This window comes from Podarcis melisellensis (assembly GCF_964234715.1).
Source record: "Podarcis melisellensis genome assembly, chromosome: 6".
NCBI lineage: Eukaryota > Metazoa > Chordata > Lepidosauria > Squamata > Lacertidae > Podarcis > Podarcis melisellensis.
The window spans coordinates 52,549,525-52,576,262 of record NC_138538.1 but is presented as its reverse complement, the minus strand read 5'-3'; the positions used below and the strand labels follow the sequence as shown (position 1 = coordinate 52,576,262).

At 45.6% G+C, this 26,738-nt stretch overlaps 1 protein-coding gene across 1 annotated transcript in view; it reads right to left on the bottom strand.

The window, feature by feature from the left end:
- Positions 1-354: 354 nt before the first annotated feature.
- LOC309372186 (uncharacterized protein) overlaps positions 355-26,738 on the bottom strand; it is a 50,461-nt gene continuing 24,077 nt past the window's right edge. Inside the window, exons 13-24 of the mRNA XM_081915485.1 lie at positions 25,010-25,285; positions 23,459-23,600; positions 18,223-18,267; positions 16,651-16,778; positions 14,840-14,964; positions 13,688-13,839; positions 5,999-6,105; positions 5,565-5,755; positions 4,935-5,068; positions 3,984-4,048; positions 2,181-2,263; positions 355-582 (exon numbers count right to left, since the gene is read on the bottom strand). Of these exons, the coding sequence (XP_081771611.1) occupies positions 414-582; positions 2,181-2,263; positions 3,984-4,048; positions 4,935-5,068; positions 5,565-5,755; positions 5,999-6,105; positions 13,688-13,839; positions 14,840-14,964; positions 16,651-16,778; positions 18,223-18,267; positions 23,459-23,600; positions 25,010-25,285 (1,617 nt within the window). The 3' untranslated portion in view covers positions 355-413. The remainder of the gene's footprint in view (positions 583-2,180; positions 2,264-3,983; positions 4,049-4,934; positions 5,069-5,564; positions 5,756-5,998; positions 6,106-13,687; positions 13,840-14,839; positions 14,965-16,650; positions 16,779-18,222; positions 18,268-23,458; positions 23,601-25,009; positions 25,286-26,738) is intronic.

Below are 26,738 nucleotides of genomic sequence, written 5' to 3'. Positions count from 1 at the left end.
AGAAAGGTCTTTGACAGGTACTGAAAAACAGCAGGGATGGCAGTATCATAGCTCTTTAAATGTATAAAGTCAAACCTCGGTCGTCAAAGGTAATCTGTTCCGGAAGCCCATTAAGCTTCCGAAACGTTTGACAACTGAGACACGGCTTCCGATTGGTTGCAAGAGCTTCCTGCACTCAAGCGGAAGTCGCGTCAGATGTTTGGCTTCTGAAAAATGTGTGAAAGCCGGAGCATTTACTTCCAGGTTTTTGGCGTTCAGGATCTGAAACATTTGAAAATGGAGCCCTTTGGGAGCCGAGGTTTGACTGTAATATGTTTCTTCTGATCTACCAAATAGCGATAAAGTTAACGCATCTTAGCAGCTCCATAAGTTTTATTTTTTACAAGAGTCATGTTCTGTGGTTGACAGAGAATCTATGCAAGCTTCTTTAAATATAAGTGAATCCCATTCCAAGAGCGCATTATGAGCTGAGGTTTCTCAAGGGGAGGATGAGCAGGATCTGGTGCAACTTGGAAGCGCAGCAAAGTCAGAGCAACTGCCAGTTTCAACTCCATCATAGCAAACTGTTGCCCAATGCAATTCCTGAGGAAGAAAAAACATTCAAGCTGAAACTTGAACAGGCTCATAATAATTTTTATTTAGTATTTCATGTCATAAGAATCATATATAAGCGTCGCCACACTTACACGGGGGGCCCCGCGTGCATAAGGCACAGAGCCCCCCAAACGCCTTTTCTGTCACTCTCTCTTCAATCCATACCAAAAATACGGTATCCAAAAATATCCTGGGGCTGGCAGGAGGCTGAAGGACACACAGGGAAGCAGCAGCTACATCAGCTGTTAGATGGAGAGGCTGGGCAGCACAAACAAAGCCTTGCTGCACCTCTGGCCTTCTTTGAGGCTTCCTCTGCCCTCGCTGAGGGTCTCCTCATGAACTATGAGGACTCTACAGCTCTCTCCTGCCATTTCCAGGCATGAATTGGATTATTTAATTATCTCCCGGTTCTTCACGTATGGGGAGTCACCTGTTCTGCTTGATTGTAGAAATAAATCTCAAAGTGGTTTACATACAAGATAAAACAATAAAAATTTACAACCATGATTTAAAACATACAGGAAGCTGGCAACAGAATAGCCCACAAACAAATTAAAACTCATAAAAACTTTCTAAACATTTTGGCACGCGTGTCTAAACAAGAATGCAGGTGCTGAAAACCCATAAACCCTGAACCTGTGTGGTTTCTGCAATTTGCAACCAGCTCCTCAGCTGTCCTTGTTTATTCCAGCTGCAGAACTAATGGGTTATTAAAATATGAAATGAATGAAGAAGTGATGGTACATGGGAAATGGGATATTTTGGTGTGGGGGTGGGAATACTTCTAGAGAAGCCTTTCCCAATCTACAGCTGCCCTACAGCCGCTTTGAACCTCAGCTCCCCTCAGCTCCAGCCAGCAAATTCATGCTGATGGGAACTGTTTTGCCAGCTTGGCAAAACCTGTTCTGAAGCAATGGGGCGTTTCCACTGAGGGCTTAAATAAAGAAGAATTTGGATCGTAGTGCAGGATTCCTGATCCTCAGTTATGACTAACTAAGTCCTTACAATAATCCATTCATACTAACCACATTTTGAGTTTATTTTTAATCTTGGGTGTTTGTTGTCATCACAGGCAGAATATATCCACAGTAAAACTATTTCTTAAGGATCCATGAATCCATGTACTAAGTGCAATAGTGTGCTAAATTAAGAGCAAGATCTGTGGTGTGTTCAGACAACTGCTTCACTATGAATGCATTTAACCCATAGAAAACCTCCCACATGGATTACCCTGGACTTGGGGGCAGAGGCAACCCAAAGAGTGTGGATTGGTCCTAAAGCCTCAGTAAACAGAACACTCACACAGGGACCCCTTTATCAGGGGGGAAAGCTAATCTTTCTGGAAAGATGGCTCTGCTCATTCCTTAAAAAAAGAGAGAACAAACCTTCTGTCCCATGGAAGGGGGCTGTTCCGTTCTCCTTGTCACAATATCAGTGAGAACCAGACACAGGTAAGCAGCAATCCATAATTCTGAGGATGAACTTCACTCATTGATCATATAAATCAAGTTTTGCTTTGGCTGACTATCTTTCATCTTGCTTCTGTCTATTTTCAGTGAACAGCTTTACATCATTAGTTGTATTACCTGGGTCCAGCAGCAAACGGCAAAAATGCATAGGAATGTCTTTGAGATGAATTATCGGGTGAAAACCTTAGAGGATCAAACACCTGAAAGAGAGTAAGACTGTAGTTAGCAGCAGCTTGCATCAGCAACGAGATGTACTTGGACCTGCTTCATGCATGCATGCTGATCATTGGATTACTGCAGTATCAAGTGATATTGCACAAGTGAAGAGACAATCACAGTCACAACACCACAAGAGGAGCTTTCACTCTTGTAAAGCACAGTGGTTTTCACTGAGGTCACTTGATGCATTCAGATGCCACTGCCAGAATTCAAAGACAGAATTCAAGTGATGTACATGTATATGTGGGCTAGCCTTCAGTTTGGCAACATGGATGTGCATAGACATGTAGAAAGTTGCCGGGGGTTGAACCCAGCATGTACTGCATCCCAAACTTGTGATCTGAGGGAGAAAATGAGACTTCAGTGCCCTAGATAAATGCTCCCTATGGCCAACAGAAGCAATGTACATTATGCAAGTTAAATTAAGCAAGAGTACAATGTGTATCATTTGCAGAAAAAATAAAGGTTGTAGAATTCTTCTTTTGTGGTCTAGAGAGTCAGTGTGGTCTAGTGGTTAAGAGCAGTAGACTCGTAATCTGGGGAACCGGGTTCGTGTCTCTGCTCCTCCACATGCAGCTGCTGGGTGACCTTGGGCCAGTCACACTTCTCTGAAGACTCTCAGCCCCGCTCACCTCACAGAGTGTTTGTTGCGGGGGAGGAAGGGAAAGGAGAATGTTAGCTGCTTTGAGACTCCTTCGGGTAGTGATAAAGTGGGATATCAAATCCAAGCTCTTCTTCTTTTCAGAGTTACTTTGGCTAAGAATTTTTATTGTTATTTATTTTTCCTTCCTGTATTTTCAATCACAGAATGTTCATTGCTCTGAATATGCATCCATGCTGCATCTGCTTGATATTGTCTGTACATCAACACAGGGCAGTCAATGCAGACCCTCCAAGTGTCCCTATTTTCCAGGCACATTCCTGATTTAGAGAAGTTTCAGATTTTATCCCAGAATGTCCCACTTTCCCTTAGGATGTCTCTATTTTCACTGGAGAAATGTTGGAGGGTATGGAGTTTTCTGACCCCAGAGCCGTCTGAAGGCAATCCTGTATAGGGATTTTTTTAAAAAAATGCTGAATGTTTTATTATGATTTTATATATGTTGGAAGCTGCCCAGAATGGCTGGGACAACCCAGTAAGATGTGTGGGGTATAAACAGTAAAATTATCATTATGGAATGGGATGTCCCTATTTTTATCAGACAAATGTTGGCAGGTATGTCAACATTAGGCTGTGGAATGCTAAGTTGTCCCAGGTTGCAGCAAATTTTCATGCTCCAACTCTTGCCATTTTGCCCCATTCTCAAGGGACCCCCCCCCAAAAGTGGGGCACAATACCAGAAGCCCAGATCCTAGAGAATCCACAAAGTCTCCACCTCACACATCAGGAACTGAGCAACTGTATATTTATCCCATTTTGCATGCAACGCTGCTGTGGTACTGTGATTCTAAGTGCACATCCATGTTACACATTTAAAACATATTCAGTGCACAGTCAAAGCACACGATTTCCCCCAAAGAATCCTGGGAGCTGTAGTATATTAAGGGTTCTGGAAATGGAAGCTCTGTGAGGCAGAAACAACAGTTCTCATTATTCTTGGGGGAGGAGTCAGCTGCTTTTAGTGTGCAATAAACACACTTTAAATGTGCATTCAACATGCTCTAAACCATTGACCAAACAATGCTCCAGAGCATAAATACCTGAGGATCCTCCCACACGTCAGGATTTTTGTGAAGAGCATAAATATTCAGGGATATCAAAGCACCTGTTAAGGATTGGAGGGAAAGGAGAGAAATATCTGATTAGTAAATGGAAGGTGGAACACACCACAAAGTTGTTTTTCAGTGCTGCATTGCTGGATTGCAGAAAGGCCCCAGGGAAGGATTGCTTAAGATGCAGCTGTTATGGCATCCCAATGCATTTTGTGGTATTTGTTGCTGAGTTACTTGCATGTAGGTTACAATGCCTTAGTGGGGATTTGAGTCTGCTTTCATTAAGACATGATCATTCTCTGAGGGGACAAAGAGTTTTGCCAGAACTCATGGAGCAGATAGATTAATCTGGAAGTCCTCAGGGTGACTTTATACTTCATTTTTATTTATTTTGTCATTCCTTGACCACAGTCAGTTTTACAAACTGCCTCCGAAGTGGTGCATAGTTTAATATGTAAATGTATCTGCAGAGGAAGATATGAAGATGCCTTATCATGGCATTGGCTTGTCTAATTCAAACTTGTCTTAGCCAGCCATACTTTAAAATTTGGATATGGCATACTTAGGAGCCTGACAGAGGATGTGTATTTTCCACACATAGATATTTCCTATTCAGCTTAGAGGTTCTTAATGTTGTAGTTTAATGAAGTTGCCCTAGTAACATCCCAAACCTTGTGTCTTGCCTCTTTAGTTCCAGTGTCCTAACACAAAGAACTTTTGTAGTACAACTTCTAAGCCTCTCAACAGCTTTTAGGGTCACATGACTCCAAAGTCAGATAGAGAATTATATCCTTCAAGACAACTGAGCAAGTCAACCCTATCACCCCATCATGCCAGATACTTGTCATGTCGGGACACCGTTGCCACTCTTTCAGTTTCTATCCTTCATGTCTGTCATTGAAAATACTGTGAAATGTAATCAAACATAATGAGGCAGACCTGCAGGCAATGTCTTTCCATCAGGAAATGTGACTGGTTTGTTGAGCTCTCGGTACACCTGAGGAACAGGAGGATAAACACGGAGGCTTTCCTTAATACACATCGTAGTGTAAGTCATCTTACTAAGGTCATCCCTGGGAGAAACAAACAAATAAACAAACTGTGAGGAAGATTCACAAGTGACAAGAAGACAAAAATATTCCACAGACAGTGGAGTAGAATATTAAAAGACGTGACAAAAAAGGAGATTTGAGCATCTTGGCATATTCTGCATTTATACTTGCAGTGAAATAACTGAAGGGGAACTTGAATATGAGACACGTGTACCTCTCCCAAACAAATTAACCTTCAGCGTTAACTATGAATCTCAAAATGCTGAAGCATGACACACTCTCACATTCATGGGGGTCCGCACTATTTGCAATTTCTGAAGCAAATTGAAACTTTTGTGGCATCTTACCTCTCCAAAGAGTTTCCAGGTATTAACCAGGGTTTTCAAAAATCTAAAACTTTTCCACTTCAGGTCTGACAAGAGAGTCACAGATTTGCTTGGAAAACAATAAAATTTGCCCTGCTTCAGCAGTGATCCTCACAAAAGAAAAACAGATAGCGAGCGAAGGATGTTCTCACCAGCGCAGAGTCTCTCGCTCTCCAAGAATCTCCTTTATCTCCTCCCTACATTTTTGCTGGTGCACTGGATTCTGGGCCATGGCATATAAGATCCAGGAAATCCCGCTGGTGGTGGTATCGTGACCCTCAAAGAGGAAAGTGTCCACCTCAGAACGTATGTCTTCATCAGATAATCCCTCACCATTTACATCCTGGAAAATGGAGAATGATCAAGGTAAAAAGCCACGGATGACTTGCTTTGTTTTCCGTCACATGCAGCCACTTGCCTCTTTCATGGGATTATTGATTATTTTAAGTAAGCCACTCTGGAAGCCATTTTTGGCTGGGCAGTGAGATAGAAACACTGTAAACTGATGTATCTAAGGGACAGGACTGTTGGCTGCATATGTGCATATATCCCTTATCTGGAAATACATGATGTGGATTTTACTCACCCTGGCACAGAGAAGAATATCCAGAAAGTCTAGATATCTCTTCTTTTGGATCTTCTCAAGTTCCCGTTCGTCTTTAAGGAGTGCCTTTCTTTCCCTAATCACCTTTTCTGTGTCAAAAAAGTAATAAATCTAATAATTTCCCCAAACAGACGTCATGACATTCACTGCTTCTATGTAATTTTCTGTATGTTACTAACTTTAAAAGGATGAAGAAATTCCCATAGTGGGACAGGACTTAAGGGTGGAATCTACACACATAAAAAAAAATTCTGAAAATGTTTCTTTTTAAAAACATTTTAAAAAATACATTGAATTTTCCATAAGGCTTGCCATCACCATCTAGTGTCACATTGTATATTGCACTGAAAACATTTTCTTTGCGGCTGTATAGCTGAGTCCACGGTTAGGACTGTTGTTACTAGACCTGCTAGAACAAATATTTGCAAACAAATATTTGCAAACATTGCTATTTAACTTTGGATGTGACATTTTGAGTTTGAAATGTAAAACCTTAACCTAAAAACTGGAAACTCACATACTTTAGACTTGCTAGCATGTTTTGATTGACTTGATTTTGTCAGAAATCATATATGAAACCTGACATGTTATCAACTATCAACTATTCTTTTTTAAAAAAGTCTACACATCAGTTTATTTTGGGTGGCATCTAACTAAGCCATTCTCAGAGCAAACCCAGGGTTTTAGGTTTTAGACAGCAATAATGACATCCTTACATAAAGACAGCATAAAATAGTTTATGGTCCATGTCACGGCCACCCAGGACTGGTCCCAGCTCACAAGAGACCTCACTCCGTTGCAGCTTATTTACAGGAAAAGTTTATTGAAGATTTCTGCTTCTCATACAGTTCAGCATTGTGGCCGTACGTCTGCCACGTTAGACCGCTGAAGTCCCCTCTGACTCCTCCCCTCTTCCGCACCAACTTAATAGCCTGGCTCTAGACCACCTCTTCCTCTCCTTTCTTTTCCGCAGGGTCTTCCTGCCCCCCTGGGTTCCCTCTCTCCGTGACTCGCCTGAGGCTGAATCCTCTGCCGCCTCTTCCCCCCTCTTTCTGGCTTTAGGGCCGGGCTCCTCCCCTGAGCTCTCTCCACTTCCGCGCGCCTCTACGTTTGAACTTGGCGCGCGTACGTTGCTGCTGACCTTTCTTTCGACCGCTACACCACCCCCTGCTCTGCTCTCCACCCTTTCCGGCTGAACACCCTGCTCCAACCCCCTCTCTCTGTTCTCTCCTAATCCTGCTCCCTCCGAGAGGCTGACGACTCCACCCCCTTTACTCCGTTCCGGCTGAGACGTCTCTTGCTTCCTCTGTCTTCCACTGGGCTCCTCTCCGCTTCTCCCTTCTCCTCCCCTTTGCTTGATTAAGGTAACCCCCTTTTGAGAATCCTCTGACTCGCTGCTCAGACTCGTGGATTCCCTCAGAATTCCGTCATCTTCTTCCTCATCCTTCTGCCCCTCCTCCCACTCGCTCTCCGTCTCCTCTGTCATCTCCTCCTCTCTCCCAGAAACCCTGACATCCATCCCCCCCTCGAAGCCCCCCCTTCCCCCCTCCCGCTCGCCGGGGACCGGTTGTGGAAACTGCGGCTCTTCGGGGGTAGGCTCAGGATACAGGTCGTCTACGTCAATGTTCTCTGCTGGCAGTTCTGTGTAAGCGTATTCGAAGTCGGGTTCTTCCCCCAAATGCTTCTCAGTCTCTGCTTCCATCGCTACTTCCTCCGGTGCTGCCCGCCAAGGACCTATTAGCCACCTCTTACGCCATTCCTCCTCTGGCTGCTCCTCCCACCAATAAGGGGTTTCCGCGTCCACCCCCGAGCACGATCCCCTGGGCGGGCTTGATTCTGGTGTTCTTTCCTCGGGGGAAGAGAAACCCCTGAACGTGCTATCTGACAATGTGGGTGTGAAAAGCCAGTCATCAAAGTACTCAGCTGGCATGGGTCTATGTGGGAAAAGTGCATGGAACTCTTCTTTCAAAAGGGGTTCGTCTAACTCGTAGCCTGGCACCCAACTATTAGCAGCGGCTGGTGTGCCCTCCCTGGCGAGAAAATATTCAACTCCCTCCTCCCCCCATCTCGAGTCCAGTATCTCTGTGACCTCGTTAAGAGGTCCTGGTCTTGGCGATTCCCCCCTCTCAGGCGCCCTCCTACGTGGCTCTGGGGGTGCTCCTGACTCTTGAAACCTGTGTGGGGTTTTGTAGGGAGTGAGCACCGACCTATGAAAGACCGGGTGCACCCTGGAACCTTCCGGAAGGGCTAGACGAAAAGCCACCGGATTGATCTTAGCCTCAACTTGATATGGCCCTAGCTGCCTGTGTCCTAACTTCTTCTTGGCCAATGACCTGGCCGGCATCGCGTGGGCTGCTAACCACACCCAGTCCCCAACCTGGATGTCCTCTCCCGCCCTCCTGTGCTTATCGGCCTGCACCTTATACGCCTGTTTTGCCAGCTCCAAATGTCTCCGCAGCTCCTCGTGCACCTCTTGCAACTCCGCTGCAAACTGGTCGGCATCTTGAGGCCCCCCCCCTCCTGGTGCCGCAAATCTCGGGAAGGTTCTGGGATGACGGCCATTGTTCGCGAAGAAAGGCGTCACCCCGGTGGAAGCGTGTTTCGTGTTGTTGTAGGCGAATTCAGCCATCGGCAGATAGTCCACCCACGCCGCAGGTCGCTGGTTGGCGTAGCACCGCAGGTACTGCTGCATGATCGCGTTGACCCTCTCCGCTTGACCGTTGGTTTGTGGATGCCTCGCCGATGTCAGGTTGATTTTGACGTGCAAGATGCCCAGAAGCTTTCGCCAGAAAGTGGAAACAAACTGGCGCCCCCTGTCGGACAAGACGGACTGCGGAAGTCCATGCACTCTGAAGACGTGATCGATGAAGAGCTTTGCGGTCTGTTCTGCCGTCGCCACCTTGGCACAAGGGATGAAGTGCGCCATCTTGGTGAACAAGTCCACCACCACTAACACCGCCGTCTTACCTCTGGAGCTGGGCAGGTCTGTAACAAAGTCCAACGCTACCCTCTCCCATGGTTGCTGCGGTGTCTCCAGCGGTTCTAGCAATCCCGCCTGCTTCTGGTGCACCGGTTTGGACCTCTGGCAGATATCACACCTGGCGACGTAGTCCGCCACCTCTCCTCTCATCTGGGGCCACCAAAAGTCTCTAGCCACCAACTCCATCGTCTTCTCTTTGCCGAAATGGCCTGCACTAGGGGCGTCATGCAACTGTTGCAGAACCTTGGCTCGAAGATCGTCGGTGGGCACGTAAAGGGCACCCTTACGAGTCAAAAGTCCATCTTGTAATTGAAACTCATCGGTGTGTCGCGACCCTCCGCGTAGCTCCTCCATCTTAGACTGTGCAAACTGATCCCTTTGCAACGCGCGTCGCACCGCGTCCAGGTCGACTGCGATGGTAGCGCACGTCCACGCCTGCGGTGCGAAAATGTGCTTTGCTGCGATTGGAGCTGCTTCCTCCAAGTATTGCGGCTTTCGGGACAGCGCGTCTGCAATAACATTGGAGTCTCCTGGGATGTATTCTATTTTGAAGTCGAAATCCGCAAAGAACTCCGCCCAGCGCATGTGTCGCTGGGTCTGCAACTTAGCCGTCCGCCAATACTCTAAGTTCTTGTGATCCGTGCGGACCTGCACCGTGTGCTTGGCTCCTATCAAGAAGTGTCGCCACGCTTTGAAAGCTGCATGAATGGCCAACAACTCCCTGTCCCATATGGTATAATTGCGCTCCGCCTTGCTGAGCTTCCGGGAGTAGAACGCACCCGGTCGCCAGTTGCCTTGTGAATCCTCTTGCAAAAGAACGGCCCCAACCGCTCTATCTGACGCATCGGTCTCTACCCGCATGGGTCTGCCGGGATTCACGTGGAGCAGCTGCTCTTCGGAGGCGAAAAGACCTTTAAGCGTCCGGAAGGACCGCTCCGCTTGTTCGGTCCAGACGAACTTCTTCTTCTTGGAACTGAGGGTGTCAGTGATCGCCGCCGTCGCGTTCGCAAAACCTTTAATAAACTTGCGGTAAAAATTGGCAAAGCCGATGAACCTCTGGACCTCTTTCCGATTTCGAGGGCTTTTCCAGTCCAACAGCGCTTGAACCTTAGCCCTGTCCATGGCCAGTCCCTCGTCGGACAACTTGTAGCCAAGGAAATCAACCTCTCTGACATCAAACTGGCACTTTTCCAACTTGGCGTACAGCCTGTGTTCCTTCAGCCTCTGCAGGACCTCCCTCACGTCCTTATCGTGATCCTCCGGCGATTCCGAGAAAATCAGGATATCGTCGAGAAAGCAGACACACTTCTTGTAGAGGAGACCTGCTAGCACGTGGTGCATAAATGCTTGAAAAACGTGGCTGCCATTTTGGAGGCCGAAAGGCATGACTCTGTATTCGTATGTGCCCAGAGGGGTGAACATGGCGGTCTTCCACTCATCCCCTTTCCGGATGCGGATGAGATTGTAAGCTCCACGTAGGTCCAGCTTGGTGAAAATCTTGCCCCTCCTGACGGTCGCTAAAAGGTCGCCAATCTTGGGCATGGGGAAAGCTTTGGGCTTAGTCAAGCTGTTGATGAACCTGTAATCCACTATAAGCCTTTTTTGGGGCGTGTCCTTCTTCTTCACAAAGAAAACAGGGCTGCCTCCCGCTGCTTTAGATTCCTGGATGAAACCTCGCTTGAGGTTATGGTCTATGAACTCCCGAAGCTCTTGCATTTCGTCCTCCGACATGGAGTACAGCTTGGCAGCAGGCAATTGCGCCCCTGGCACTAAATCAATCGCGCAGTCGTAAGGTCTATGAGGCGGCAACTTGTCAGCTTCCTTCTCACAGAAAACCTCCAAGAATTCCTGGTACTTGTGAGGCACTGTTTGCACCATACCCAGATGCAATGGCTGCTCAGCTTCTCCTCCCTGATCGGTCTGAAAGCAATGCTGAGCACAATACGATGAACAAAAGTTGATCTGCCTCTGGTACCACGCAACCGCGGGACTGTGCCTCTCCAGCCAACTCATGCCTAACACGATGGGTGTGTCCGATAAGTGGGTGACATTGAAACTAATAAGCTCTCGATGGTTGCCAATCTGCATCATCATGGGAGGGGTTTGCTGCACCACTTGCCCCCCCAGCAACTTCCTGCCGTCCACCGTGACCACGTTCAGAGGCGTCGTTGCAGGCAGGAGCGCCATGTTGTGCTGCTTAACGAACTGCAGTCCCATGAAGTCGGCGTTGCTTCCCGAATCGATCGTTATTGGAACCTCGAGGAGTCTCCCATCAGGCAACTGGAGTGTTGCTGTGAGCAGAACTGCCGGTTTGGGAGGCAAAGGGTCCACGCTCTGCAGTGATGCTGGGGGCTTGTCTACAGATCCGCCTGGCTGAGCCCCAGTAGCTCTGCTTCCAGCCAGGCACTGTCGTTTCCCTGAAGCTGCTCCCCTGGTTGCACCTCTGCTGTTACAGTTGCCAGCGCTGCAGTGTGCTTCTGGAGCCTCTGGGGGCACTCTTTCGCCATGTGGTGCGCACTGTCACAGATGTAACACTTCCTGGTTCCTCTAGGAGGCTTCGCTTTGGCTGCACCAGGGACAGGGCTCTGGGATGGCTTCTGAGCCCTAGCACCACCAATCTCCATTGGCTCCTCTCTGTCCTTCCCCATTGGCGAGGGGTGCGCACGGCTGAAGTCCCTGTGCACAAAAGGGAGAGTCCTTGCTTGCGCACGCGCTTGGGGCCCGTCCTCCTCGTGCCACGGACGCGCCTCATGTCGAATTCCAAGAGCTAAAGCCCGTTGCACCACGTCTTCTAGGGTCTGGGGTCTGTCCCCCCTAGCGATCTCATCCTTGATGGGGGGGCTCAATCCCTCCCAAAAAAGATCTCTGACCGGTTTACTGTCCTTTGGCCAATCTAAGGCGGTGAGCAATGCAAAAAATTTAGAGTGGTATTGGCGCACAGTCGCTTTCCCCTGCCTCAGCCCGTGCATTTGACGGCGCGCAATGTCCACATCCACAGAGGATTGAAAACAAGAATCCATCGCTTTGATGAACGCAGTTGAATCGCGACGGGCCGGTCCATCTTCGCGCCACAAATTGCGTAGCCAAGCCCTGGCCTCCCCATGCAGGTGCGAAACAATGAACCCCACTCTCTCCTCCTCATCTTTAAAATCGTGACGGAGTAAGTGCAGTGCATATACAACGTCCGCTCTGAAATTGGGATAGTCTTGCAAGTTGCCATTAAAATGCGGAACTAGGGCACCCCCCCTTCGTCCAAGCGCAATGCCCTCCGCTCTGGATCCTGGGGCCCCCGCCTTGTCCGCGCGCTCCCACCTTGCCTGCAAATCCTGGCACGTCTTCTCCAAGTCGTCATTCTTCTTCTGCGAAGCAATGACTGCCGATGTGAGAGCGGTAACCTGATTCCGCAATGCAACCAGCTGCTCCTCAGCGCTCATGGCTGCTCCCGTTCGTGAGCTTCGCAAAAAAAATTTTTGCTTTCAGAGAGGGGACTTACTGTCACGGCCACCCAGGACTGGTCCCAGCTCACAAGAGACCTCACTCCGTTGCAGCTTATTTACAGGAAAAGTTTATTGAAGATTTCTGCTTCTCATACAGTTCAGCATTGTGGCCGTACGTCTGCCACGTTAGACCGCTGAAGTCCCCTCTGACTCCTCCCCTCTTCCGCACCAACTTAATAGCCTGGCTCTAGACCACCTCTTCCTCTCCTTTCTTTTCCGCAGGGTCTTCCTGCCCCCCTGGGTTCCCTCTCTCCGTGACTCGCCTGAGGCTGAATCCTCTGCCGCCTCTTCCCCCCTCTTTCTGGCTTTAGGGCCGGGCTCCTCCCCTGAGCTCTCTCCACTTCCGCGCGCCTCTACGTTTGAACTTGGCGCGCGTACGTTGCTGCTGACCTTTCTTTCGACCGCTACACCACCCCCTGCTCTGCTCTCCACCCTTTCCGGCTGAACACCCTGCTCCAACCCCCTCTCTCTGTTCTCTCCTAATCCTGCTCCCTCCGAGAGGCTGACGACTCCACCCCCTTTACTCCGTTCCGGCTGAGACGTCTCTTGCTTCCTCTGTCTTCCACTGGGCTCCTCTCCGCTTCTCCCTTCTCCTCCCCTTTGCTTGATTAAGGTAACCCCCTTTTGAGAATCCTCTGACTCGCTGCTCAGACTCGTGGATTCCCTCAGAATTCCGTCATCTTCTTCCTCATCCTTCTGCCCCTCCTCCCACTCGCTCTCCGTCTCCTCTGTCATCTCCTCCTCTCTCCCAGAAACCCTGACAGTCCAGATTTACAACACAAGTAAAAAATGTGGGTGAATAAAAAAGATCTTCTGGTATTGAAAAGACTGTAAAGCGAGTGCCAGGCGAGTCTCTCTGGAGAAGCTATTACATATCTGAAGTGCCACTGTTGAAATGTCAAGGGTTTGGGAAACCCCTGAGAGGCATCAGAATTGCTCAGCATCCCCCCACCCCCCAGGAGAGCCCAGGTTGACTTTCTGCAGATTAAATTTTGCAGTTGGGTTCTGCTTGGGGTCTGGCAGCTGGCTATCCATGCCCTGGTTATCGCACAAGCCTAACCATATCTGCTCAGAAGTAAGATCCATTTAATTTAATAGGGCTTACTCCCAGGTAAGTGGGGTTAGGCTTGCTGCCTTAGCTATGTACATACAGGTGTAGATCCCTCCACTGAAGAGAAGAACCAAAGGAAATACCTGTGTGGCGATGGGCTATTCTGCAAGCCTTGAAGAAACGGTATCCATGAGGACAGATGCGATAGATTAGATCATTGTGATAGAGAAATGTCTGTATTCTTTCCTGCATCAAACAACTGAGGTCACTAATTGCTTGGACATATGTATTCTTACTAGAGGAGTCAAAGAAAGAGTTTAATTGAGAGGTGATTATTTTTAACAGGCACATTACAAAACAATGTAGTTTATTTATCACATTCAGTCTAACCCCACCTGTCCTCTAAGAAATAGATAGTCTTGCCCACCATCACCATTTTATACTCATAACAACCTTCTGAGGCAAATTAGTCTGAGAGAGCAAATTATCGTGGCTGAGTCCTAACCTAATCACTACACCAAGGAAGTGATGCCTCCTGTCCCTAAGGGGACAGAATTGTGACTACACCTGAAAAAAACTACCCTGGAACCAACAGTTTCTAGACAACTTCTTTCCGGTCACTAAACCCCATTTTTGTCCAAAGTAACTGTTAGTACAACTGTCAGTAGTGGCAGCACAACTGCAAGCATTCTTGGTGGATAGTGATTAGTTAGACCCATTCCACTCTGGATTGTAACATGGGACTTGTGAGAGACTGCCCATAGGCCTGGAAAGAACAGGTGCAGGCGTTTCAAGCAGTTTCTGTGCACCTGATGCTCACGTGAATTGGTTCTCACTAGACAATGATTTATATAAGAAGTGATTCCACACACCCCCAATGGTTCTCTGGTTCATCTATAAACTGGAGTTAAATTTTCCCTTGCCTTTACTATAAGTAATAATAATAATAACAATTTATTATTTAGAAACCGCCCATCTGGCTGGGTTTCCCCAGCCACTCTGGGGGGCACCCAACCAAATGTTAAAAACAATACAGCATTAAACATTAAAAACTTCCCTAAACAGGGCTGCCTTCAGATGACTTTAAAAGTAAGATAGTTGCTTATTTCCTTGACATCTGATGGGAGGGCATTCCACAGGGCAGGCGCCACTACCAAGAAGGCTCTGTAACTTCACTTCTCGCAGTGAGGGAACCGCCAGAAGGCCCTTGGCACTGGACCTCAGTGTCCGGGCAAAACGATGGGGGTGGAGACGCTCCTAAGTCTTTCCCCTCCCCCCCCCAGTTCTCATGATACCTGTCAAGCTGGCAATTGCTTTGATAACTGAAGATACACTTCAGCATGCTGTCCAGTGTCATGGACCCAACATGCTGGAAAATATCCAGTGATTTATCTTCTGAGATCAGCCTTTCCCATTTATCCTAATGTAAGAGAGAAAGGTTTCACGTGTCAAAAGTAAATTCCTCAGATTATTAGATTTCTGGCATCCATATTTGAGCCAGCCACCCACGCTGCTACAATGTCCATATAACCATACGGAGAATGAGCAAGGCACACCATCCATTTCTTTATTTAGTACATGTACAATTCACCGTAAAAACATTTAGGCAGATCATTCGACGCCCGGGTGATTTCCCCCACAACCACAAATACCACAAAATCCCTTGTTGCAATTATAGATTGGAGAGAGAACGTGGCAGTCATCTAAACACTAGTGGAGCAATCAGATTTGGGTGATTATGATCATGTACAAGCCAACCTAGCATGTGTAGTAAGCAATGAATTCTTATTTTTACATATTGTGGTAGGATGGTTTCCATTTATTTGTAATGTGGAAGCCCTGGCAATGCCCATCAACCTGGGGTGCATGGCCCCCTCAAATATTTTATTGGGTGGGCCGAAGGGACTTGTGCCCCTAGGAGTTGGCTCCTCTGGTGCCTATATTTTTTTCCTGTTTATGATTCCCCCCCCCCCAAAAAAATATGCAATATACAATGTACGTATGATCAGTTAGTGAGCTAATAGACTATGTTTATGGCTCAAGTAAGGATGGCAGCTGGTGAGCTTGTGGTGTTGTTTGTGTGTGTTGTGGCCTATATTTTTAACACTATGTCTAAATATATTTCCATGATACCCATTTCCTTTGTTAGGCAGATTTCTGGCTAATACTCCATGACTGTCAGCTTTTCCTCAGTGAGAGCTAATTGAGAATCAATGTTTGTGCTTGTATGAGGTACTCATCTCAGCTTGGAGGTAGTGTTGACACTCATCTTCTAGCTAAGGGAAGGGTGGGTGTGTTTGGAAGAGGCAGAGGCAAAGCTATGAATTTGTTGAAGCCAGAGTCTCTTTAGGGTGATTTGACATGGAGCCACATATATGGTACCTTGTAGGACTGCTTCGTTGCTTTCCCTGATGCTTTACTTATGTATTTGAAAATAAAGCAAAGGATTTTGAAATGTATTTGAAAATAAAGCAATGCTTGAATCCTTTAATAGTGCTAGTCCAAGACATTTTGCTGAATGAAATAGAACTCTAGAATCCCAAGCCAAACCTCAGGGCCAATACTAAACAGCTACAAATTCATGTCTTCGTCTCACCATCAGGTTGATGCCTGAAGCAGGTACATTCATCTTGCTGCATGAAAGTGCTGGGCTTGTACTCCCTCATCCAAAGGAAATCAAACCTGGTGCTGCTGCCCCTGGAAGTTCCCAAGGCTCAGAGGAGTACAACAAGATGGTTTAAGTTTGTGAATAAGCTATGAGTAGGATCAACATTTCTGATCAAGGTTTCCAAATTCTAGGTTGGTTGGTACCTAGGCACAAAGTGCAATTGCCATGCTGGAATACTTTAACCCAGTGCTTTTTTTTCCTTAAAAAAAATGTTTTGACTCAAGAAAATCACCATTTTATAGTTCAAAGTGGGGGAAATAAATACAGTAAATGGACAAAAGTGCAAAGATTCACAAAATGTTTAGGGGTATGTGTACCCCTGCATACCCCCAGAAAAAAGAACTGGTTTAACCACAATACTATTGGCTTAGATCTTCTATTAGATATAAGAGAGAGGTATTTTTGGGTTGTTTTTTTTTTTTAAAAAAAAGCCCTTACCAGCATCACTTTGGTGGAATCGACCATCAGTACCACATATGACTTTAAAATATCACTGTGAAATGCAGGAGTCAACAGTCGCCGGTGCTGGAACCATTTGGGCCCATCTAATACCAGTAGCCCTTTCCCTAATATGGAACGAAAAAGCTAGTCAAATCTCCTTTTTGTTAGTAATCTCTGCAGAACATGTCTGAACGGAGGCATGCTAAAAAGATTTAAAATTCCATGCCCAAACCCATCTAATCCTGCAACTAATACATCTGCTTTTTGTACTCTCAATAAATGGTATACAGAGATTGTTGGCATTAATGCGGATCATCACGTTGATCTCCACCCTGCTACTACAAAGAATTCAACCATGGCAATTTCTGGAATTGCAGAAGAAAGGAGTGGCACAGACAAAAGGAGACACAGCAGTCTTTATGGCGGACTTTAACACAGGAAACAAAGGGGTATACTTTAATAGGAATTGGATCTATGCTTGCATTGCAGTAGGGGCTTCAATCTGAACAGGGCATTATTATACAAGATACTTAGCATAATGGTTAGTGACATGCACTGCAACCTTATCCAAAGTTGCTCATACGTTGTCTTCCCAAGAAGATTACTCAGTTCTTTAGAATAGAGGCCAGTGGTCTAACATAAACAAAACACATTGCATTAATGGAATGTGAATAGCTGCCCTTCCCCTAATGAGGTCAGCCAAGGGACAGAAAGTCCAATGAGAAATGTCTAATTTGCTTGAAAGAGCAATAAGAGCTTAAATCCCCTTGGCACTTCTGAGGTATGTTGCTGTCACTTACATTAAATGCAAGGACCGATTCAATAACAAGTTGTACATATTCACAGCAGTGACTGGAGGACGAATGACTGCTGGGAGGAGTGCAGAAAGAAGAAAATCCATTGTACACCTGCATCAGCACAACCGGACATCTTCGTCTGCCCCAGCTGCAACAAAACATGTCTCTCCTGTTTTGGTCTCTGCGGCCACAGCAGGCTCTGTAACTCCAACAGTTTGACTTCATCCCCAAAGGCGCACTCTTCCATTGCCTCCCGAGACAGATGGATCCCAATCAACGTTTCTCTTATTTGGCTGTTCTTTGGAACTCAGTGTTCTGATTTTATGATATAGATTGATAGTATGCCATGGGTAGAGTACATCACATGAGGATGAAACTCCTTGTTCACATTTAATCAGGGATAGCACCACAAGAAGAATCCCTAAGTTAATTCATCTAACTCTGGAGTCCCCTGTGTGGCACCTGTGGGCACTATTGGATCATTGGTGCCTGCTAGAGCTCCCTCACCATCCCATACTTGCTTGGTTGTTTTTTTTAAAGTGATAACCCCCCCCCCCTTTTCTTTGTGTGTTCCTTGTTTTAGGCTCTGTACAGGTCATTTTAAGGTTGTTCTTTTCTTTTTGGAGGGACTGTTCTGAGCACCTTCAAATTTTTCTTCTGTGAAATGGGTATTTGGGGGCAGTTTCTTACCATTTCCAGAGGTGCCCCAGGGCCTAAAGAAGTTGGAGATTCCTTATCAAAATGTAATAAGCAAAAGCATAGTGCTACTTACCGATCCATGGGAGAAAAAAATTGTAGAAATCAAGAGCCTTCGGATCTGCAACATTCAAAAAGGATGAGTGCATTGAGCAATACAGAAAAAGAAAGCAGGATATTTTAATATTTTTTTAAAAAAATAAATCAGTGGGTCTTTTCTGAGTATGGCTAACATTGGTTGGATGCAACCATTAGCAAACAAGTAGCCCAGGGAAAGCATAACAAAATGGAATGATGGACACAAAATGCTGAGGGCTGGCTAAACTAGTAGAAATATGTTTATTTTTATTTAAGGAACATTTACGAAACTGGAAAAAAAATATCATGGAAAAATAATGGCTTATTATTGCCTTTCCCCCTTTTGTTATCGTAGTTTCATTCCCCCCCCCTTATCTATATGTTGTTGTTGTCCTTAAATCTATTTAAAAAACAGTTTTTTTAAAAAAAAACCACACAATCATATAAGTTATAATTAGTACCTCTCCAACTTAACATTCTATTTTGGGTTGCTTTCTAAATATCACACACGCTGAATTAATGACTAAGGGTATGACCTTTTTTAAAGTGCACACACATTATGCTGATCATGATGCTCTTGTACATCTCTTTTCATCACAAGGTGGACAAGCATCAGGGCCAGAAGTAGGGAGTTCTGCTTCCAGAAACACTAACTCATTTTCCTCTTCCACACTCATACATTATTTCAGGCATGTCCAAAGTCTGTTTTGGGGGCCTAATCCTGCCTGCCGGTCACTTCAATCCAGCCCCTACAGGCGGTTCCTCCCCGTAGCAGTGGCAGAGCTTCATGCTCCCGCACCGGGGGGCGTAGAGCAGACGGGGGCGGGGCTGGCACATGTCCCAGGGACGTAACGTGCCACTCACAGGGGTGTGGCGCCCAGCACAGTCGGGGGGCAGCCACAATGGCACCCCACCGAGATCGTACTGCCAGGGGTGGTGCGCTCCCCCCCTTTCCTCCGCCAGTGCCAAGTGGTTCAAAAAAACGGTCAACAACTTTGGTCGGCCCTCATGCATGTTCACCTCATCAAATCTGGCCCTCTTTGAAAAAAGTTTGGACACCCCTGCATTATCTCCTCCCTCCCTCCCTCCCCCTCTCACACACATTCAAGATACTCATACATGCTGTCATACACATATGCTACACATGTACTTCCAAGAATAAATAGGGAGAATGAAATGCTGTGTTCAGATCTTTAGCAATGTTTCTCCCTCCCTTTGCCTCTCCTCAGTGAAATGAAGAGAGCAAAATATCGCTGAAGATAAACAGAGAACTTTTCTCCTTTCCTCTCCTGCAAAACTTCCATACTGAGCTATGAAGGCATAAAAAATGTTGTTGCCTGCTCTTCAAGAAACACATAGAGACCATGTTTCTCTTCCCTTCCAACCATCTCCATGCTGATAAAAGGAGAAGGAAATGTCATCAATTGATCTCCACTGAAGATCCCCTTTCCTCCAGTAATCTGAAATGTAGGCACCAATAATCAATCTATGCTCTCTCTCTTTTTCCATCTTTCCTCTCTGGCCTTCACTTTCCACATTTAAATATATCTCTGTTACATTCCTGAGTTCATTTTGGACTTTTACCATCAAGTTTAATCAACTTAAGCTGTTGTTTTTAATCCCTGGGATACTTAGAAAAAACGGTTTTGTTTTTCAAAATTGGCTGTTCTGAGTTGGATGGGGTCTCAGCTCTGCTACCACTTCTGCTGGCTAGAGAGGGAAGGATCTGTCAAGTTTGGTTCTCTCCATGTTTCATTTTTCCAATCTGACATTCAGTTATCCACACATTGCTGCTATTTGCATTTTTATTTTTTAAAATAAAAATCCTCATGAAACTTCATCAACATTTTAGTGCAACTTTCTCAGAATAAACAAATTTTATATGTCGTTTTGATGAACGTACACATTTCTGCAAGCCATCCCCTAACATTATGCATCCTTGTTGTTACTTTCACTAATACCTTCCCTTATGCACACTTTCTCCTAATATATATTTTTAATAAACATTTGTTAGAATACTGCATTGCAGAAATTCAGATACCTGCAAATTTCAAAGGATAGCCATGTTTTGGTTCACAAATTCGGAAATTGTGAAATTGATAATTTGGTTTTAAATGCCTGCAGAATCCAATTTCTTCAGCATCCTTATAACTAGCTCCCACTGTCTTGCTGGAATGCAAGATCTTATCAACCAAAGGCAGAAGTAACAGTGAAAACAGCTGGAGGCAACAGAGGAAGGTGCCAACTGCTGCTACAGAAGTTCTGTTAATTAAGAACTAGGAATTGAAACAAAACAGAATTTGGGAGACAGCTCTCCAGAAACTCCTCAAAATACATAAGAATAAGTAAGGGGCACCTGGAAAATGCTAGGAAAGCTGTGTTGGTTGTTCTTTAAATGAAAACCATTTTGCCACCTCATATATTTAGTAAGGAGCTGAAAACTAATATACGACGCCCACTGATTATTCCTACAAATAAATGTTAAGAATAATAATGTTGTAGAAGGTATAAAAGACTCAAGAGCTGAAGTGACCTTGAGCTAAAGTAGTGGATTGGAATCCTTCTGTTATCACACCACTTCATAACAGAGTCAGGTTTCTTCTCAGAAAACCTTATTATAAAGCTTTCTTTCAAAAGCTGTTGAAGTGGTCTGGCAAACATTTTCCAAGCACACAAAGTATTAGCTTTCTACTCAGGGCCAGAGGCAGCAGTTGGTATCACTGGAGAACTCACACCCCAGTAAAAGGCCCGCTGCCAGTTCCTGGAGCCTCCTGGCCATCTTCCTCCTCCTCCTCCTCCTCCTCCTCCTCCTCCTCCTTGCTATTACTGCCTGATCATCTGATATCTCCAAACAAGCAGTTTAGGATTAAGCACAAGGAACATGCCTTGTGTTCTCTTTCTCTGGAAGATGGTGCCAACTGAGCCCAGAAGCACAGGGAAGTGAGAGGACAATAGTGAAAAGGAAGAGCAGGTGGGCACACTCAAGGAGCAAAGCTCAAGGGTTCCCACAAAACCCAGAACTGGCACTGATTTTACTGAGCGTTATAGCAGATACAAGAAGCATATCAACCACATAAAACAGTCTTCTGTTGCTCTAGCCAAACCCACTGAAGGCCTAGTCAACCTGGCCTGATATGAGTGAAGCTCTTGCTCTGAATCTGTGTAAACTATTATGCTTTTAGCTAACATGGAGGTAGAGAACCTGGAATATGCGAGTTACACCTTGATTAGATGCCGACAAGCCAAACCTAAAAAGGCCACACGGCATTGGCATGGCCTGGAAGGAACCTTAAGAAAAAGACAAAGTGCCACCAAGAGGGGGAAATGTCAGGAGAATGACAGGATGATATTTAAGCCAGGCAAACTGATGTTTCAGTATGATAAGTTAAGATCATGGCTTTGTTCCATGTTTTAGAGAGACTTTCTGCTTTTAGCCAGATGCTTAAGAAAAACATTTTCCACATGGTATTTATGTAGCAGCTATAGCGTGTGTAAACAAAGAAAGAATGTAGGGCGCACTGGGACCATCAATCATTTGTTTTGCAAGTGCAAGAGAAAAAAGATTATTGCATATGGAGAAAAGGGGGGAAGAAAAGCAGGTGAGAACCATCAGACACAGTTAGCTCTAACTGTGCTAAGTGTAGACAGAGCTTTAAACAAGAACTCGCTGAACAATAAATAGGCAGCAGGATGGATAGCTCAGCTGGTTAGAACGTGGTGCTGATAGGGCCAAGGTTGCAGGTTCAGTCCCCATATGGGACAGCTGCATATTCCTGCATTGCAGGGGTTGGGCTAGATGATCCTCAGGGTCCCTTCCAACTCTATGATCCTATGATCAGACGGGTGTCTGTTCCAAGGATGAAGCCTTGGGCTAATTTCTGGCTTGTTTCCACCTGGAAATTGAAGGGCTGGTCATCACCCTTCCACTGCTGAAGATGCCGCATTTGGTTGTCATAAGCCCTTGCTGATCCGTAAATATTTTTCCTCTTGTGGCTGACACCCTATGGGCAGGTGTTTTTTAACTATAGGCATTTACATTGCCTCTGTAATGACTAAAATGGAATTGTAGCTTTTCACCTTTGAGGTCTGGATTTCTGTTCCTGATTACACTATCTGTATAATCCTAGTCAACCTTTCCTGCTGAGCTGTGGTGGGTATGTGGCTTTCCATAACCATAGGCTGGTAGGAATATGTGGTAGTTCTACCATTGACCTAGACCAGGGAGGAAGGGCAAAAGAAGACTCAGCATCGATGCCAATAGAACAAATTAAAGGGTTGCAATAGAAGAGTGCCAGGCCTACTCTTCTTTTATTATAAAATAATATGCCTTTCAGGTAAGGTTGGGCTTGCTGCAAATTTAAGGCAAGTTTAACAAGTAAAAACCTGCAAAATGGTATGAGAAAATATGATAGTAAGTGCAAAACACAGAGACTAACACTCAGAATGATTAAAAGAAGTGACATGGCTATGGCTTCCCCTGAACAACGAGCTCTTTCTGGAGCTTCAGCACCATGTGCAACCCCTGTATCTCAGAGGTAATTTCCCTCTCAATCGATTAGCATTTGTGAGACAAGTTAATGTTTGCTATCTCACATATAATTCTGTAGTGATACTTGCAATACTTTTCACACCTTCCTGGGTTTCCTGGGCTAAAATGGCTGTTGGTTGTTTTGTTTTGTTTTTGTTTTTTTTGGTTTACAATATAGTTGTTGGTTTTGTTTGGTTTGCCAAATAGAAAAACGAGTCAGTCAGGCTACTGGCCTAAAGGGAACAACTTCAGAGGGGAGTGATGAGTGCAGACATACCTAAGGGAAGGGTGATAGTTCAATGGTGGGGCATCTGCTTCACATGCAGAAGGTCCCATGTTCAATCCTTGGCTTCTCCAGTTAGAATTGAGAGAGACCCAAGTCTGAGACCCTGGAGAATCACTGACAGTCGATGTAGACAATGCTGAGCTAGATGGGCCAATGGCCTTACTCAGTATAAGCAGCTTCCTATGTTTCTACAGCTAAGCTCTTACAACATAACAGTGATGAGAAACCTGGGCTGCTCCAGATATTGGACTACAACTCCCATCATCCCAACCATTGGAAATGTTGGCTGGGGCTGATGGCAACGGAAGTCCAAGAACATCTGCAGGGCCACAGGTCCCCCATCAATAGAGCTTAGCTACCAAATGACACTGAGTGTACAGATAGGAGATGTACAGATATTGCCTTAAAATGGACCATTACCTCCTCTGCTGTATACAGCCTTGGCGTAATCTGGATGGTAGATATTGAGAAACCCCAAGAAAGCTCCAAACCACAAGGAATGACCCTTGGGATATCTCTCCGACCAGGACACCATTGTGGTAAGTTCTCCAATTCGACCGAGCTGTGGCAATTAGGGATAAAAATCAAATCAATGCTATTATAGTCAACTAGGTGTGGGCTTCCCACTGTCCAGGCCATCTCAGGGTCTTAAGTCAGCCTGATAAACATGACATATAAAGATTGTCTCAGAAGCTTTACACTGGTATAACCAATTCTACCCAGCCTGTATCCACCTAAAATATCATGAAGTAACAAACAAGTTTTTTAGTTTTCCAAAGTCTTTGATCAGGCATGAGATGAAGCTAATTCCTAATTCCCAGCTCTGTATCTGATGCAGATCCGCATGAGCAATCAGGACAAAGAAGTGCATACGCTCTTAGACCCCTAAACAAGTTTTGGGCTACTGCATAACATAGATCTCCATGACCAGGGCTCCATTCCCTTGGAAAGTCAGCATTCTCTCTGATCAAAAACATTTCAAACCTGCTTTAAAACACAAAGTCCCCAGGCCATCGGGGATCTCTCACTCCACAATAAGCATTGGGCTGCTTCATAGCATGCTTATCAGATACCTTCCAAAACTATCCCCTTCATCCTGTAATTTGTACCCCATTTAAGTTTCTCTCCTAAACCTAGTAAAGGTAACGGGCCCCCTGACCATTAGGTCCAGTCGTGACCGACTCTGGGGTTGTGGCGCTCATCTCACTTTATTGGCCGAGGGAGCCGGCATACAGCTTCCGGGTCATGTGGCCAGCATGACTAAGCCGCTTCTGGCAAACCAGAGCAGCGCATGGAAATGCCGTTTACCTTCCCACCAGAGCAGTACCTATTTATCTACTTGCACTTTGACGTGCTTTCGAACTGCTAGGTTGGCAGGAGCTAGGACCAAGCAACAGGAGCTCACCCCGTCGCAGGGATTCAAACCGCCGACCTTCTGATCAGCAAGTCCTAGGCTCTGTGGTTTAACCCACAGCGCCACCCGTGTCCCTAAACCTAAACCTAGTACTTTCCCCCAAATAGCAACAGCCTGGAAGCAACCTCAGGGTCATGGCGACATATCCCTGTGTTAGAATCAAATCACCAAATTCCTATAATGTGAGGATTGGCTGATTTCAGGTAGTGTACGGGTGGGTTGAATAGGAAGTGGGTGCTGAACCAGAAGGCGACAGCACCATGGCTAGGGACAAGCAGCTTCTGGGGTAAAGTACAGACAGGCACTTCTAGCATTCATCTCATGTCTGCCTCTCTGTACGTGAAATTACATCCTGCTTTATAGGAATCTAGCTCACATTCTAACACATGGGTCATGGCACCATAATGCCTACTTTGCCCTTTGCCGCCCGCATTTTAGTTGCTCACGAAAAGTCTGATGTACCAGCAATGGCAACAGCACTACATTTGTTTGGCACAAAACATTACAATCACTCACTTTTTTTCTGAGTTCTACTAGATGGGATGAAGAAGTCCTACCTCATTGGTGTGTCCATAAAACCAATGCTTCGGTGGCCCTGGGAAGCTCTCCAAAGATCTGATCAGCTTTTGCCTCCTTTGGTATAGCCAGATGACTTTCAGGAGCATGCTGACCAGACAGAAGGTAGCAGCTGCATAAAAAAACAGGTAAAGGTTTAACCCCAGTCCAGGCAAGGCGAGTTGCATTTTGCTCAGTATGAATTCCCTGGAAGCAGCTTCTGGGTCTCTTGGTTGAAGTATGGCTGGATGCAGCTTGTATGCAATCCTGTAGTAATGCTATATATGAAACAAATAGGCGGGGACTCCTTAGATATCGTATTTCAGCAGGCTGGAATGAAGTGCGGCACCACTTCCAAAGTGAGCAAACAAATGGAGGGTGGGGGAACAAAACACAGGGGTGGAGATCAGCATTTTACCGATTATGCTATAAATAATATCACTACAGCTCAGCTGATTAACCTGAGTTAATCCACCAGCCTTTATAAAGCAAGGGCTCTTGGTTTCTATGCCTAAGATATGGAATCTCTGAATCAAACAAGAGCTAATTGCAAAAGCATCTTGTTTGATTTTAGGGTTCAAGTTGGCAGATAAACAATCCATTGTGATCCAAGGCTCTGCTTAAGTTCTAGTGCAGTGTGAACGAGCTAAGCAATGTAAGGTGCAAGAGGCTGGTCTCTATTTTTATCATTTACCATGCCTTCCTCCACCCAAGAATCAAATTGGGTGGGTGTTGGAGTATGGTTGCAAAGGAAACAGGTGCAGCTATCTGTTAGGGCTGAACGCAGCAACATTGCCTTACAATTGCATGCCTATGTATGTGTATGTGTTCTACCTGGAATGCCAGAGGCATTAATCTTTCAGGGGCAATGTGTCTGTAATCCCATTAATAATGGGTTCAACCTACCTTTCTGGTCAAATGAATAATCTGCCAATGTAGCCTTCTTTTTATCTGGATTGAGTTTCAGTTTATTGGCCCTCAACCAGCCTATTAGTGGCTCCATTGCAAATGAGACATGGAACTGGATATAATCTGCATATTGATGACACCTCACTTAGATTTCTGACCTCTTACAATGGCTTCATGTAAAATATTGAAAAGCGTGGCAGACAAAAATAGAATCCCATGGAACTTCATAGCAAGAGATCGAGCACATTACCACTTTCTGAAACTGGACAAGGAAGCAGGAACAGAACCACTGAAGACAGTACAGTGGTACCTTGGTTTAAGTACAGTCCGGTTTAAGAACGATTTGGTTTACAAACTCCACAAAACTGGAAATAGTGTCTTGGTTTGAGAACTTTACCTCGGTCTAAGAATGGAATCTGAACGGTAGAAGGGCACCAGCGGCGGGAGGGCTCATTAGGGAAAGCACACCTCGGTTTAAGAATGGTTTCGGTTTAAGAACGGACTTCCAGAATGGATTAAGTTCATAAACCGAGGTACCACTGTATTTCTAGTTCCCAAACCAGCCAATTTATCAAGAAGGAATGCAGCTGATGAGAGACCAAGGAGAAATTTCAAGGCCACATGCCCCCTCTTTCTCTCCTGGTATAAGTCATCCATCAGAGCAGCTAAACCAGTTTCTGTGCTGAACCCAGACTGAAATAAATCTAGATTATCAGGCTAATCTAGCTGTTTTACATAGGGTTGACAGGTCTGAGGATGTAAACGTGAAATTTCAGGGCTTTATCCTCTTTCATCTTACTTCTACAGGAAGAAGGAAAAGCT